At 47.5% G+C, this 14,054-nt stretch overlaps 1 protein-coding gene across 3 annotated transcripts in view; it reads left to right on the plus strand.

Annotated features, from left to right (window-relative positions):
* Positions 1 to 14,054, plus strand: part of magi3a (membrane associated guanylate kinase, WW and PDZ domain containing 3a) — a 105,102-nt gene that overhangs the window by 85,808 nt on the left and 5,240 nt on the right. For all 3 annotated transcript variants that reach the window (XM_070967818.1, XM_070967819.1, XM_070967820.1), the window contains exons 9-19: positions 3,382 to 3,579; positions 5,113 to 5,748; positions 7,849 to 7,880; positions 8,591 to 8,858; positions 9,205 to 9,299; positions 9,639 to 9,831; positions 10,881 to 11,087; positions 11,942 to 12,127; positions 12,329 to 12,422; positions 13,542 to 13,617; positions 13,783 to 13,920. In XM_070967818.1, coding sequence (XP_070823919.1) covers positions 3,382 to 3,579; positions 5,113 to 5,748; positions 7,849 to 7,880; positions 8,591 to 8,858; positions 9,205 to 9,299; positions 9,639 to 9,831; positions 10,881 to 11,087; positions 11,942 to 12,127; positions 12,329 to 12,422; positions 13,542 to 13,617; positions 13,783 to 13,920 — 2,123 coding nt within the window. The remainder of the gene's footprint in view (positions 1 to 3,381; positions 3,580 to 5,112; positions 5,749 to 7,848; positions 7,881 to 8,590; positions 8,859 to 9,204; positions 9,300 to 9,638; positions 9,832 to 10,880; positions 11,088 to 11,941; positions 12,128 to 12,328; positions 12,423 to 13,541; positions 13,618 to 13,782; positions 13,921 to 14,054) is intronic.

Here is a 14,054-nt window from a genome sequence, read left to right on the forward strand (position 1 = left end):
TTACTGCTGCCCTAATGAATATGTTTTTCCACTTCAGGAGGACCTCAGCCTTGTAGACGTTAGTGTTGTGGTGTTGCACAGAGCTACAGCCCGTTCTGCACTGTTGACATTAAAGGTCATGGTTTAGATTGAGGGCCAGGAAGTTTTTCTCTCGCTGGTCATCAGGGAACCAGACAGGAAGTGAGGTCATGTGCTGTAAATTCCATCCTGGAATTTAAGAAGGAGAGAGGAGGAGTACAAAGCAACACATGATGAGTGCATATTTTCAGTCTTTCACTCTGGATTTTACACTCGCAGCCCGGCTGGAGGGATGGCAGTGTCGGTCTGTCTGTCGTTCAGTCTGTCGCTTTGGCTCAGACTCAGATATCTCTCTGACAGATGGACATTCATGGTTCCCAGAGGAAGAATACTGACTTCAGTGTCTTTTCCTCCAGCGTGATTGTTTTTCAGTGAAATATCTCAACAACTCATAGCTTTTTATCCAGCACCATCGTCAACGTTGTGAGCATGTTAGCGTGGCGACATTAGCTTTAGCTCAAAGCAGCCTTACATCGTCTCATGCATGGCTGTAGACTTTTAGCCTTGTTAGTTTCTTGTCGGTGTCATGTCATTCAAACTGCATTCAGTCCTGACAAGAGAGTACATGTGAGAATACTGTTGACTCAGTTAATTAAAAACCAACGACAGACTTCAGCTATAACTACAAAACACTCATTACACATAATTGTTTTCAGAATAAACAGAAATGGTGGCATGCAGCGCGCAGCTAACTTATCAAACAGGTGTGATATTGGTAAGCTGTCAACAGGTTGGCCGTTGTGATTTCTCTTTGTGTGACTTTTATGTTCCGCTGTGTTTTTCCTCCTCTTCCTCCGTAAGATGCTGCACAGTTGACGTTATTGAGACACAGATTCTGGCTTTATAGCTGTAGCTTTTTTGTTCAGTGGAGAAAAAAACTTCATAACGAGGCATTAGATGCGTTCTCCAAATACTGTAGCACTTTTATCATCTCCTTCATGCTGAGATGCCTGTCTGGAAGATGTTCTAACAGTTGACAGGCTGCTGATAAACAGCCCATAGCCTCTGAAGCAATGATATTCAATTTGAATAATGGAGCAGCGCTTCACTGGGCGGCAGAATTCATTTTGACAAGTAGATTATGAAATGGGGAGGACTCTGAGGTCCCTTTGAAAGTGCTTTTTGCCCCAGTCATTCACCGCAGTTCAAAGATCTCTTTAGAACAGAGGGGGAGCAGAGAGGCAGAGAAGGAGAAAGAGGTGACTGTGTTTGAAAGTGACTTATGATCATAAATTGAGTTTCTACTGGGTCATCTGTTCATCATTTACCACCTGTGGTGAATGCTGCCGCTTGGCTGGTCTAATCACCCTCCTCTCAGCCAACGTAAAGGTCTGAGAGGAGGAAGCCCCGCGCTGTTTTAAAATGAGCAAGAATTATTATACACTTCCGCGCGTGCACACACAAAGCGTGACCACATTAGCATTCAAACTAGCCTCTGTGTTTCAGACGCCCCTCGGACAGAACTGTCTGCCTCACTCCGCTGCACGCAGACCCCACCTCTCGCAGCTGAGCCTCTCTGCAGTCTGGGGATGATATTGCTTCTGCGTACCACCGCCTGCAGCTTCGGCTGCCTCCCCTGTGCCCACTCTGCACCTTCCCACCCTTGTTAATGAGAATTAATGGCTAGTGGTCTAGTTCGAGTGTGTGGACGTGCGTGAGGTGGCATCTAAACACTGTTTTGACAAGGATGGCTAGCCTGACCTCCCAGACAATGCCGCAGAGCACAGGAGCACTACGCCCAGCCATAATTACAGCGCTGACAATGCTGCCTGACATTTCATATAATCACTTCACCACGGAGAATACAGACTGTCCCTTTGTGGCCCACAGCTTAATCAAGACCATGTAAACATGGCTTTGGTGTGTAGCCCCCTCCCCGACCCTTTCCCCCTTCTCTCTGTGCTCCTCTGTCACTGCTGCTTTCATGGCGGTCATGTAAGAAATAGTGTTGACAGTCTCTTGACATACTGTGTTAACATGGAATGCCGGGGCAGCCTGATGGGGCTTAATCCTGTCAAACAGCATAATGTGGCGCCTGTGCTCACACCTCAAACAGGAGGAATTTCGTGTTGTTGCACCTATATGCATACACTTGCACAACATTGATTTACATGCACAATCTTGCAAATATCTCTCTTGACGCTGCTCTCATGCAGGAATGTCATGTTAATCATACTTGGCGTAATCTTTTTTTTTTCCTCAGAGCGGTCACGTTCATCAGCCAATTGCGATGCAATTATGCAAATGACAATCCCATGACACATTGAGGGGGGTGTTGGAGGCTGGGAGGAGGGATGGAGGGGTGGAGCGCTTCAAACTCTACCGTCCCTAATGAGATTGATGTACCACCGTCTATCAATGTGGGAACTGCCGGAGCAGCCCGGCGCGCAGGGACACAGCGCATAACTCACAACCTCATAGGCTCACGCCGCAGTGAAGGGCGAGCTCGGATTTAGTTAGAATTTCCGTCTTCATGTCGGGGCTCACTCTGTTTCTCTGCGTCTCTTTCCATCTCATCGCGCTTACCTCGCTGTCTTTCTCACACGTGCACACACACACGCACACACCCACTGTCTAATACACTTCCTTTCTTGTCTTCTTAAAAGTTGCTCCATTTACACATCCTGCAGGCACCACAAAGGGAATTTGCAATGAAAAGTTTACCTGGAAAATGTCAGGTGCATTTCAGGACGGATTTATCGCCGCAGTGCAAGGAATTGGTTGTTTATGGTGTGACGGGGCAAAATATAAACATTTTGCAATAACCGGATGTTTATTGGCTTTGCAAACAGAGCAGCAGGCTCGCAAGTTTTTTGTGTGCATGTGTGATTTGTTTGAGTTTGCACTTAAATTACAATGCTCTCAGAGTGTTCGTGTAATTACCAGCAGTGAGTGACGTGCTGTCAGACACGTTGTCGCTGCGCGGACGTTGTTGTGATGGAGACAGATGGCAAATTATGAGCAAGCTTTTCGGTTTCTCTCCGTTTTCACAGACACGTGCATGCTTGCATAGCACATAGACAGTCACAGCACGTAAACCTGTGAACTTTAAAGATGTGCCACTCTCATCTCGCGAATTAATGCCACTGTGCCTTCATTTCAAATTTAATATAAAAGCTGAATTTAATATTTCACTATTTATTGTTGGACTACCATTGTGTAATATGTTCGACTGGGTAAACGGAAGCAATTTGGTGTGGAGTAATTACCGCAATTATGCCGTTAAAGATATTTTTCTCCATTTCCATGTCCATTACGGCCTGTCAATCACTCTTCTCTTTATCCATTTCATCCCTACAACAGAGGAGCCTGGTAGGGCAGCGCGGAGCTTCACGCGAGATCCGTCTCAGCTGCAGGGCACCATCCTGCAGACGGCGCTCAGAAAAAGCCCCCAGGGCTTTGGGTTCACCATCATTGGAGGAGACAGACCCGACGAGTTCCTTCAGGTGAAAAACGTCCTTCCGGATGGGCCCGCCGCGCATGACAACAAGATCGCCTCAGGTAATCTTCCCTTACAGAACTGCTGTTTATAACAGTGCCTCCAGTGTCGGGGTGGCGGTTAAACACAATCCCACATGTCCCTTTTTAAAGTCATACAAGGAGGAAGGTTCAGAGAGCGACAAATGGGATTATTTATCGAAACGAAACATAATCCACTGTCACATTCATATACTGTTTGCATGGCATGTATGCTCATGCCCACGGTGCCACTCAGCTTGGCATCAGCGCACCTACTGTACGTAACGCAGCTTTATGTACCCTGAGTACACACAAACACATTTAGAGCAGGCTCCATACAGTGAATGTCACTTTGCTTGTTCAAGCAGTGGAGCAGCTCTAAAAATAGGAAACTTCCATCAATGCGGCACATGTTCAGTTTATGGTTGACACCCGGATTTTATATGCAGCCATATATTACAGATTTAATAGGCCTGCAGAGCGGCTGTCCTTTCATGGCTGGCGGATGACAGCCTGCTTATCTGAGGGATGGACATACGACATGTGTGCCACAGACTAGCGCTGCTGTGGTACTGCCTGCATGTTAGTGGCTTTTATTGTATATATAAATACTGTGATCACACGCGTGGTGATTGCTGTCATTTGAATGGCTGTTAGTGAAGTGCTTTAAGGTTCACGTTGCAGTAATATTGATTTCATTGAGTGCTCTTGCAGCCAAGCCCGTTATGCCAATGAGAATCAACATGAAAGTGGAACAGAGAGTAATTATTTTCAATGTTTCATTACCCTTGAGAAGGAGGGTAATTGATTAAGCCAAAAAATGAATGTAATTAATTTCACTGGGTTATAACAGCGAGCAGTGAACTGTAACAACTTCATGGAGCTTTCTTTTGGATTTAAATCTTTGCGACTGCTGTAGGCCTGCCGCATTCATTTATCCCAAGGTTAGAATGTTTTAAGTTTACTCTTGTTCACTTAGAAGAGTACTTATATTATCCTATGTATGCGTAGTTGTTAGATAAGTCATCAGAGGTATGTGTAGTGGGTCTGAACAAGCTCTACGTTAGGATATGGAGCTCATTGCAAGAGTGAAACCTTAGCTGCGTTTGCGAGGGAAGGGTATTGATTGTGTAGGTGGGCTGAATCCTCCACTGGGCTTTTAGCCAGCTCGCCAGTCAGCAATTCAGCCGGCCATCCGGGCCCGTAGCTCAGCCAGGCCAGGGGTGATGAGAGGCTCCTCTCTCGCAGAGAGATGAAAGGAGGAAGAAGGGAACAGCATGTCAGTGATCTTGTTCTATTTTATGCTCTTGCTCGCTCTCTCCATCTCCATTAATGTATCTGAGTTAGAAGAGCAGAAGCAGAAGCAGAAGCAGATACAGATTCTACTTATACAATCCAGCTCGATAATTAGCGTTTCATTTATTGTGATAACTCCATCGGGGACGTTAATGTCTCGGATGGATGTCTCTTTTATTGCGCTTCCTTAAATGCCTTTGTGTGGTGATGCAGTCTTGACAGTCCCCACTGTCGTATTTGGACATTTCACAGATGTGTAAAAGCTCTTTGTTCTCTTAGGTGATGTGATCGTGGACATCAACAGGACATGTGTGCTGGGGAAGACTCACGCTGACGTGGTGCAGATGTTCCAGTCCATCCCGATCAACCAGTATGTGGACATGGTCCTGTGCCGGGGCTACCCCCTGCCTGAGGACTCCAGCAGCAACGAGGACGCCTCAGGAGGCCTCAGCGCCTCCAAGGACACTTCCCCTTCCCCCTCGACCTCCACGCCACAGGACCCTCACTACACAGCCCCAGATGGAGGAACCCTCCCCAGGCAGACTGCTGCAGTGCCACCCATGACCAACGGAGGACGCCACCACCACCACCACCACCATCCTCACCAGCATCACCACCACCTTCCTCACGTCCCCAATCAAGAAGGCCCTGACCCCACGCTGTTGCAGCCAGAGCTGGTGAGCGTGCCCCTGGTGAAAGGCCCCGGAGGGTTCGGCTTCGCCATCGCAGACTGCCCCCTGGGCCAGAAAGTGAAGATGATCCTGGACGCCCAGTGGTGCCGCGGCTTGCTGAAGGGCGACGTTATCAAGGAGATCAACAGGCAGAACGTCCAGACGCTGAGCCACTCCCAGGTAGTGGACATCCTCAAAGACCTGCCCGTGGGCAGCGAGGTCAACGTGCTGGTGCTCAGGGGAGGTGAGTTGGCAGGAAAGAGAGTTGCTGGAAGTGTACACTGCAGCCGCAGGTAAGCCTGCAACATTGAACTAATCCTTAGAAGTATGTCACAGCTGGCGGGGTTACAGTGCTGATGCTGTGACATCTCTGTTGTTAAACCGCTGCTGTCTATATTAATCTGCTCAGGTTACTGTTCAGACAACAAACAGGTGTTAGAGCCCAGAGATAGTCTAGTGGTTTAGTCCCACGCTTCTGAAATCATTTTAATCCCCACACAGCTTTGTGTTGCCTGTAGTCTGTCTCTCTCTCTCTCTCTCTCTCTCTCTCTCTCTAACTTTGCGTTTTTCCACAAGAAAAAAAAGCAATGAGTGAAACAACAGAGGTGAGAAGCCCACCCGCTTGCATTGGAAATTAATTTCTGGAGGGATAAAGCAACATTGTTAGAGCAGCGCTGACAAAGGTCTGCTTAGCTGAGGCGGGACCACGTGCACTCTTTTAATTCATAAACAACAGGAAGGGCTGTGCTGTTCTGTAGGTTTTGCTTGGACACACAGATTCTCCCAATGTTAAATAAAGCAATTTCACGCTCCGCTCCACACCGACTCTGCATCATCCACCGTGCACCTTCCCAAACAGGGAGGAAGTCATTCTTAGTCACATGGTGAGCTGTGCTGGGAGGGCGAGGAGAGATGGCAGTTTCAGTGATTCACTTGCTGCTTAGAGAGAAAGAGAGAAGGAAGGGAGGAGAGGCAGAGCATGGTGGGTAATCATCGCCCTTCTTCTTACTCCAGGCTTTCACTGACTTGAAGGGCTTGTTCCTTTTTTGCCTGTACTGCAGTGCAGTAGCCTAGATTCGAGAGACCAGTGTTGCACCCACATATCAGATGTGCTCAGCTGGGCTCTGCTCTGAGCTCCAGGGGCTTGTTCTGTGTGTGCATGTGTGTGCGTGTGTGTGTGCGGCGCGCTGCTGTTAATAATGTTTTGCCCGTTTGTGCCAGCCTTTCATGCATTTTTTGATGTTACGTGTGTTTTTGACATAGGCTACTCTCAGGGACAAATGTCAGACTGAAGACCGGTTAATTGGGGACAATAGCAATGCATCCAATTGGAAAACAGCTGATTTTTCAGGGGGTCAATATAAGGGTGAGGTTAAGGTTAGGGTTAGGATTAAGGGGCCAGGGTTAGGGTTCGGGGGTTCGGCTACGTCTCCAGGAAATGGATATCAGTCTATGTAATGTCCGCAATCGTGACCAAAGTCAACATGATTTTGATGGTGTGTGTGTCACTGCTCTGAACGGAGCAGAAGATCACAGCTTTCCAGGACTAAAATGAGCAGTGCTGCAGGGCATCCCTCAGGTCACCCGTAGAGCAGGATTAAGCCGGGCTTTACTCCAGCCAGGGGCTAGGACTGCCTTCCGATGACAGCAACAGAGAGAAACGATACAGGAAATTATTTGGCCCTGATCCCCGCTCTGGATTTATATCTGGAAATGAGACATATTCCACCCCTCCCTGTGGGATATGTAGTGCACTCAACGCCTGAGATATGAAAGGACCCGTGAGATACTGTCAGAATGTGCGTTTGTGATATTTGAAGGAATTAATCAGACTTGTTACAAAGGAATTTCTTCTAAGCCTGCACCGGTAAACATTCATTGATTTCGTTTATTTAATTCTGTCGTCGGCATTCACAAACTGGTTATGAAAAGCTGCAGACAGATGAGAGCGTTTACACTCTCCTGGTTTGTTTGCTACACCAAACAGCTGGCAGGTTTAACCCAGAGAGGAGCATGTCTCCCATGGCTGAGAGTCACCTCTGTGTCTCCCATCCATTTTTGCTGCTGGACTGTGCTGCCCCCTACTGGCCGATAGTGGGGCGAGGTCTTATGAAACAGTCACAAAAACCCTCTGGGCTGTGAGTTCACTAAGTGTATGCAGAGTTTGTCCTCATAAGATGTGGGAGAGGATGTGCTGTGAAGCTCACAGGTCAGTGGAGGAAAGAAAGATACACAGTACACCTCATCCTCTAAACCTTTCAGCCACGCGTGTGAATATTTCCTGTTGTTTTCTTAAGGAAGTGACTTTGGAATTTAATATCCACGTCTGCCTCTCTGCTTACAGGTCAGACGTCTCCTGTGAAATCACTGAAACCAGTAAGTCGAAGCAGATCTCTGCCATGTGTTTTTCCCCATTTTGTCAAATGAACCAAAGCATGTACTGAATTATTAAGCAAGAAAGGTTTTAACTTTAAATGTCTTGCTTACCCGCGAGCACCACTCAGTGTGTGTGTATTTTGTGTGCTGTGGAAGCTGTTGTTGGCTACATTATTCAGTGAGCCCACATTAGCCAGGCTGTTATTTCTGGAGCTGCATGTGGGTAAATATGCTGGCTCCTGGCAAACAGCAACTTAACATCCCCCTGCGTATGGGTGTTTAAGATGATAGGCCATGTTCAACAGCTTGTTCCTGTGCCGCTCCTCCATGCTGCACTCCGAAAATAGAGAGGAGCTGAGGCAGCAACAGGCTTACTCACCCCGGTTTATTGGTTCAACGCAGAATTACAATGCGTGGTTGCACTATTTTTAAAAATGAAGGCTAGTGCGGTACTTTGAGATTGTCAGTGTGGAGGGTGAGCTCGTCTTAAATCAAGTTTCCTGCTGCGGCTTCATTTTGACCTTAGATGGGAAATATTTGCATGAAATCACAGAATATATCGGAGCATGCACATTAAGCAATATATATTATCAAGCAAGGGAATATTTACAGTGTTCTTAAAGGAAGTGATTGTTTTGTGGATTTTCTGCATTAAAATTATTAGTCAAGTCATATTTTCTCTTCATCACCATCTTGTTTCTGTGTTGCAGTGCACAGCTCCCATGTCCCAAGCCATATCCCAGCCTGCCCCTCAGCAGGCGCCCCTCCCCATAACCCAGCAGCTGCCCCATCCGTGCCCCCAGCCCGTCGCGCAGCCCCAGTGGCAGGAGGTGATCGGCAGCGCAGACATCCTCAGTCAGCCCGCCGAGGTGCCCCCCAACCCGCTCCCTTTCCCTGCCAACACCCTGCGGTCCTCTTCGCCCAAGCTGGACGCGTCTGAGCTCTACCTCAAGTCCAGGGCCATTTTAGAAAGCAAGCGTAAGTGTACACGATGCGGTGTGTGAGTGGTTCTCAGCCCCCGTGGCTCAGGAGAGGGAGGGATACCTTCACCCTGATCTTTGACACGCAGGCATGCGTGTGACGAGACTTGTATTAATCATTTAATCACTTTACTGCTGAAGTCATTAAGTCATTTTATATTTTCTCACATAGGAATGCTAAAGACCTAGCATTCTGAAATATCTTTAACTGGTGAAACTTGCCTAGAACCACTGCGTCACACACACCTGCACGCGCAGCAGTGCACAACACACAGACAGCATAATTCATGTGTTTTGTCTTTCATGGCTGTTTTGAATAATAAAAAAATCTCTCCTCTCTGCAGCTCCTAATACCAAGGACCTGGATGTGTACATCAAAAGGAACCAGGAGTCAGGCTTTGGCTTCAGAGTCCTCGGAGGAGAGGGGCCGGATCAGCCGGTAGGCAGCAGCCCAGCGCAGTCCAGCCGTTTACAAGCAGACTTGGCGTGCTGCTCGAATCCCAAACCCTCAGATCAGTCAGACGCTAAGCAGATCGATATTTGAGCTGCTTTCAGTCACTTCAATAGCCTGAATGTGTACTATTGCTGTAGGACAATGGTGAAATAGCTTGAAAAGAGGCCGCATGTTTTTCACTTAGGAAACAAGGTATCAAATGCTCAAAGCGACCGGGAGGATTTACGCTGATTATTTACCATAAGGCCGGTTAATCCTCGTGCTCACTCTGACTCAGATCAGCCTGTGCCAAGCTGTTTCCATGATATCTTCTCGCTTCCACAGGTGTACATCGGTGCCATCGTGCCACTGGGTGCAGCAGAGAAGGACGGGCGCCTGCGGGCGGGGGATGAGCTGCTTTGTATAGACGGCGTGCCAGTCAAGGGCAAATCCCACAAACAAGTGCTGGAGCTGATGACCAACGCCGCCCGCAACGGCCAGGTCATGCTCACGGTCCGCAGGAAGCTGCCCGTCTCAGGTGGGCCCCGCTTCTGAATAATCAGCTCGACGTTTCTCTGAGAGCACTCGAAGCTTTTCAGCGCGGCTTCTTGTTTAGATCAGTATGCTGGAGGAGGACCTCTGAGCAAAAGCTTTGATCTGGGATTTTTTTCTCTAATCCTTTAAATTTGTTCTGGATGACTTCCTCGCGGATAAATCTGAATAAATGAAGTTCGCCCGAAATTGACTTTTGGGGTGCAGACATTTTCCTGAAAAGAAAAAGAAAGTTTAGAGAGTTCTTTATTTATATTGAATCTCAGGAATGTGGATTAAAAAAAATTCACCCGTCACAACAGGGCAGAGATAAAAATGGCTCGTGGTTGAAGTGTGTTTGCTCGGCGTTCATCTGTCGAGGCTGATTGGAGTTTTGTGTGAAGGCCAGTGAAGATTAGATCAGATGGTAGAGTTGATTTGCATCTCAAAGAAAAGGGGGGAAAAAACATGCTGACTTTTCTTTTTCAACAGCGCACACCCCCACTGCATTCAGGCTTGTTTACCACACAAATAACCGCTCCTCGAATAGTACAAGCACTTTTTGAAATTACTTTGGATTTCATGTACTGCAACAACGGCTTTGATCACCTTGCAGAAATTAAGCATCAATCATGTAAGGGTTTACGCTTTCAAAGCAGGGCTTTAGAAAGAGATTCCCTGATGCCGGCTGACAAAACAGGGACTCAGCAAAACAAACATACAGTGAAGAGAGATTGAGGTAGATCAGCCTCAGACTTATGAATAACAAATTGTAAAGGGCTTTCATCAAGTGTGGAGTTGACAGGCTTTTATTTCTCGTGTGCTGAGGAATAAAAGCCGCTGCGTTCTTGATTATTCATCGAAGGATCACAGGGAGGACAAACTGGGAATGTTTTCATGAATAATTGTTCACCGATTAAAATGTATGTCAGCTTAATCGGAGTGACCCCCGCTGCAAACATACGCTTGTGTTGTCATTAGCAAACTGATGCAGTGACAGTACGAGAGGCGCGACTGTAACGTTCCCTCATGTTTCTGTGCGACGTCCTTTGTCAGATGGCGACAGCGAGGACGAGAGCGGTCAGCAGGTCGCGTCCGCCCTGGTCAACAGCTCTCCCAAGGTGCCTCGTGTGGAGCTTCCCAACGCCGCCCAGCCCGCTCAGTGCGCTCGGCCGGAGTGCTTCGACGTCACTCTGCAGCGCAAAGACAACGAGGGCTTCGGCTTCGTTATCCTGACGTCAAAGACCAAGCCCCCGCCTGGAGGTCAGAAACGAAGACAGACCACATCTCACATGCTGCTGTGCGATGAAAATCCAACGATATTCTGTTTATTGGGTTTCAACCATCCAATCTGGGTGACTGTAATGCATGGATGGAACTATTTGATGGATAATCACCAGCAGGTCAAAGTGTTCATGCATCCTGTGGTACAGACCGGCGTGACTTTTAGACGTGCTGGAGCTGAACAATACGATTAGAATACAGTCAAGTGCAATATCCAAATCACAGGCGTTTACATTTTTTGATGAAGGTAAAGTGTGTCTTTGCTTTACGACCAAAAACCTCATTTGGGTTTATCGCTAATTAACACGTTAGCATGCTAATATGCTAAATTAAGGTGGTGAATGTGTTAAAAACTACACCTGCTAAATGTCGTTATGTAAACACTGTCAATGTGAGCATGTTAGCACACTGATACTAGCATTTAGCTCAAAGCACTGCTGTGCCACACACACACACACACACACACACACACACACACACACACACACACACACACACACACACACACACACACACACACACACAGCTGCTGGCTATTGTCTCTCAGTCTTGTTTTTCACCATTTTGACTGTTTTTTTTTTCTTTTTTTCAAACATAAGACCAGTGTAAGATTTGTAAATATGTATACTGTAGATCCTGTATGCCTTCATTTATGATGAATTGATGTTTTTATATTAGGAGACATTTATTGATTCACTTCCAACAGCTCTGCTTACAAAGCCACAAGCTAAGGTCACTGCGCACCATCTTTGTCCCTGACTGACTCAAAGAAAGACTGTATGACTCTGTTATTTAAAACTGAAAAAAACGACTCTTGTGTTTCTTTGTTTCAGTGATACCTCACAAGATTGGCCGTATTATTGAGGGCAGCCCCACAGACCGTATAGGTCAGATGAAGGTGGGAGATCGTATCTCTGCTGTCAACGGCCTGTCCATCATGGAGCTGTCCCACAACGACATAGTCCAGCTCATCAAGGATGCAGGCACCTCCGTCACCCTCACTGTCGTCCCTGAAGACGGTAGGTTGACACACAGAGGACGTCTCAGGCCTGTGAGGCTGATTTCCAGAGAGAATATGAAGAGTATTTCCTGGGAAATAAGATAATGCTGATGCAATTATAATGAGGTCAAAAGGAGGTTTTGAGATTGTTTTGTAGCATCTAGTAGCCGATAACAAGATCTGTGCATCATACTGAGTTGTATGAATTGTGATTTTGCAGACAGCGCTCCTCCATCTGGAACAAATTCAGCCAAGCAGAGCCCTTCGGTGCAGCACAAAGCTATGGGCCAACAACCTCCCAGCTATCCAGACAGGTACACGGATATACACACACACTGCCACGCAAGCACAAGCATCCACACAAGTTTCCCAGCGTCCCTCTGAGACACCGAGTCCACAGGAGACAGTCTAATACAGCTTCTGCTGCTTGAACCATAAATTAGCCCCAATCCTCTCAAAGCAGGCTCTGGTTTGTGCTGCGATGTGGCCCATTACCATCTCCTGTGGCCCGGCTCTCCTTGTTATCCAGAAAGACAGAAAATCCCCCCACGGTCACTGTTTAGATGGCGAAGCAAAGAAAAAGAGACCGATTAAGAGGGAGCCTCACTCGCTCTTTGATCTTTCTTTTGAAACAAGATTACCTGTGTCAGACTTTTTAATCCATGGCTGCAGCAGCAGTGCTCCGCCATCATTTCTCGCCGGCTCCGTTTCGCTGCCTATCAGCCTGCGTTCCTCCTCTCCTCATTTAGCCCTCTGTCCATTCCTTGGCAGCACCCTCCCTCCTCTGCATCTAATCTCCGACACATGCCTAGGGTCAGCCCCGGCTCGAGCTGAAGCTGTCAGCTTGGCTGCACGAAGTGTGTAAACTCGTCTCCATGCCAGAGCTGCTAAGAAGGCCTAGACTCTTCAGATAGTGTCGGCGCAGCTAAGTTCCCACAAAGGCATTGTAATGAGCTCTGCCAAGCATTAAAGTATGCCCCCGTTATCCGCCACTGAACTGTAAAAGCAACTTGGCTCTTTGAAGGATTTACATTGCTCTCTGCACGTTGTATAGTGAAAGCAACAGAAAGAGGCTCGTGCTGCTGGAACGAAGGCGTGGCAGCGTGTGGATCACACTGGACACAGCAGAACAGGAGGAGAACGAGACTCATTCTCCTCTCTCTTCACAATACACAGCGTCTATACTTTTCATGTGCCACAGCTCACATACAGGCATTCCTGCTGACATGAGGTGCACAAGCTGGTGGGAGAAGATACAAAGCACCCCTGACAACACTGAGCGCGTGCATTTGCTCTTTTATGTCTATTTCATGTGCTGTTTCTGTGTTGACACTCACTTCTTATCTCAAAGTGGCACATTGTATTAAAAAAGCCATTAATACCTGCAGTGTGTCGGCCTTATTGTGATGTGTCTGTGGTCTTTTCTGGGGTAGGAACGGTGACAGTGAGATCAGGAACTCTTTGCTGCCAAAAGAGATGGGAACATTCACCATGTCAGGCTCTAAGCAGGTAAGACCTCAGCCAAAATTATGAAGTGATCCTCAGTGTACGGCGTGTGATGCTCGTGATTTACTCATTCTGCTCTCTTGTCAGTTGATCTTAACGTATCAAACACACAGCAGTGATGTCTGTCAAGGCGGACTCAGAAGCTCTGACTCTTGTTGTGAACTGCAGGGCTGTTTTGTGGTGGAGCTGGAGCGCAGCCAGCGCGGCTTCGGCTTCAGTCTGAGAGGAGGGAAGGAGTATAACATGGGCCTGTTTATCCTGCGGCTGGCTGAGGACGGGCCTGCTCTGAGAGACGGCAGGATACATGTGAGCTTTTTTTTCTTGCTTGTCTGACTGGCTGAAGCTTTGCATGATTGCACTTTAAATTAAACTGAAGGGTCTCTCAGGGGATTTCAAAGGCTGACACCGTGGGCCATCCCTCAAACTTAAAATCATTGCAA

The sequence above is a fragment of the Chaetodon trifascialis genome, chromosome 8, assembly GCF_039877785.1.
Source record: "Chaetodon trifascialis isolate fChaTrf1 chromosome 8, fChaTrf1.hap1, whole genome shotgun sequence".
In the NCBI taxonomy this organism is placed as follows: domain Eukaryota; kingdom Metazoa; phylum Chordata; class Actinopteri; order Chaetodontiformes; family Chaetodontidae; genus Chaetodon; species Chaetodon trifascialis.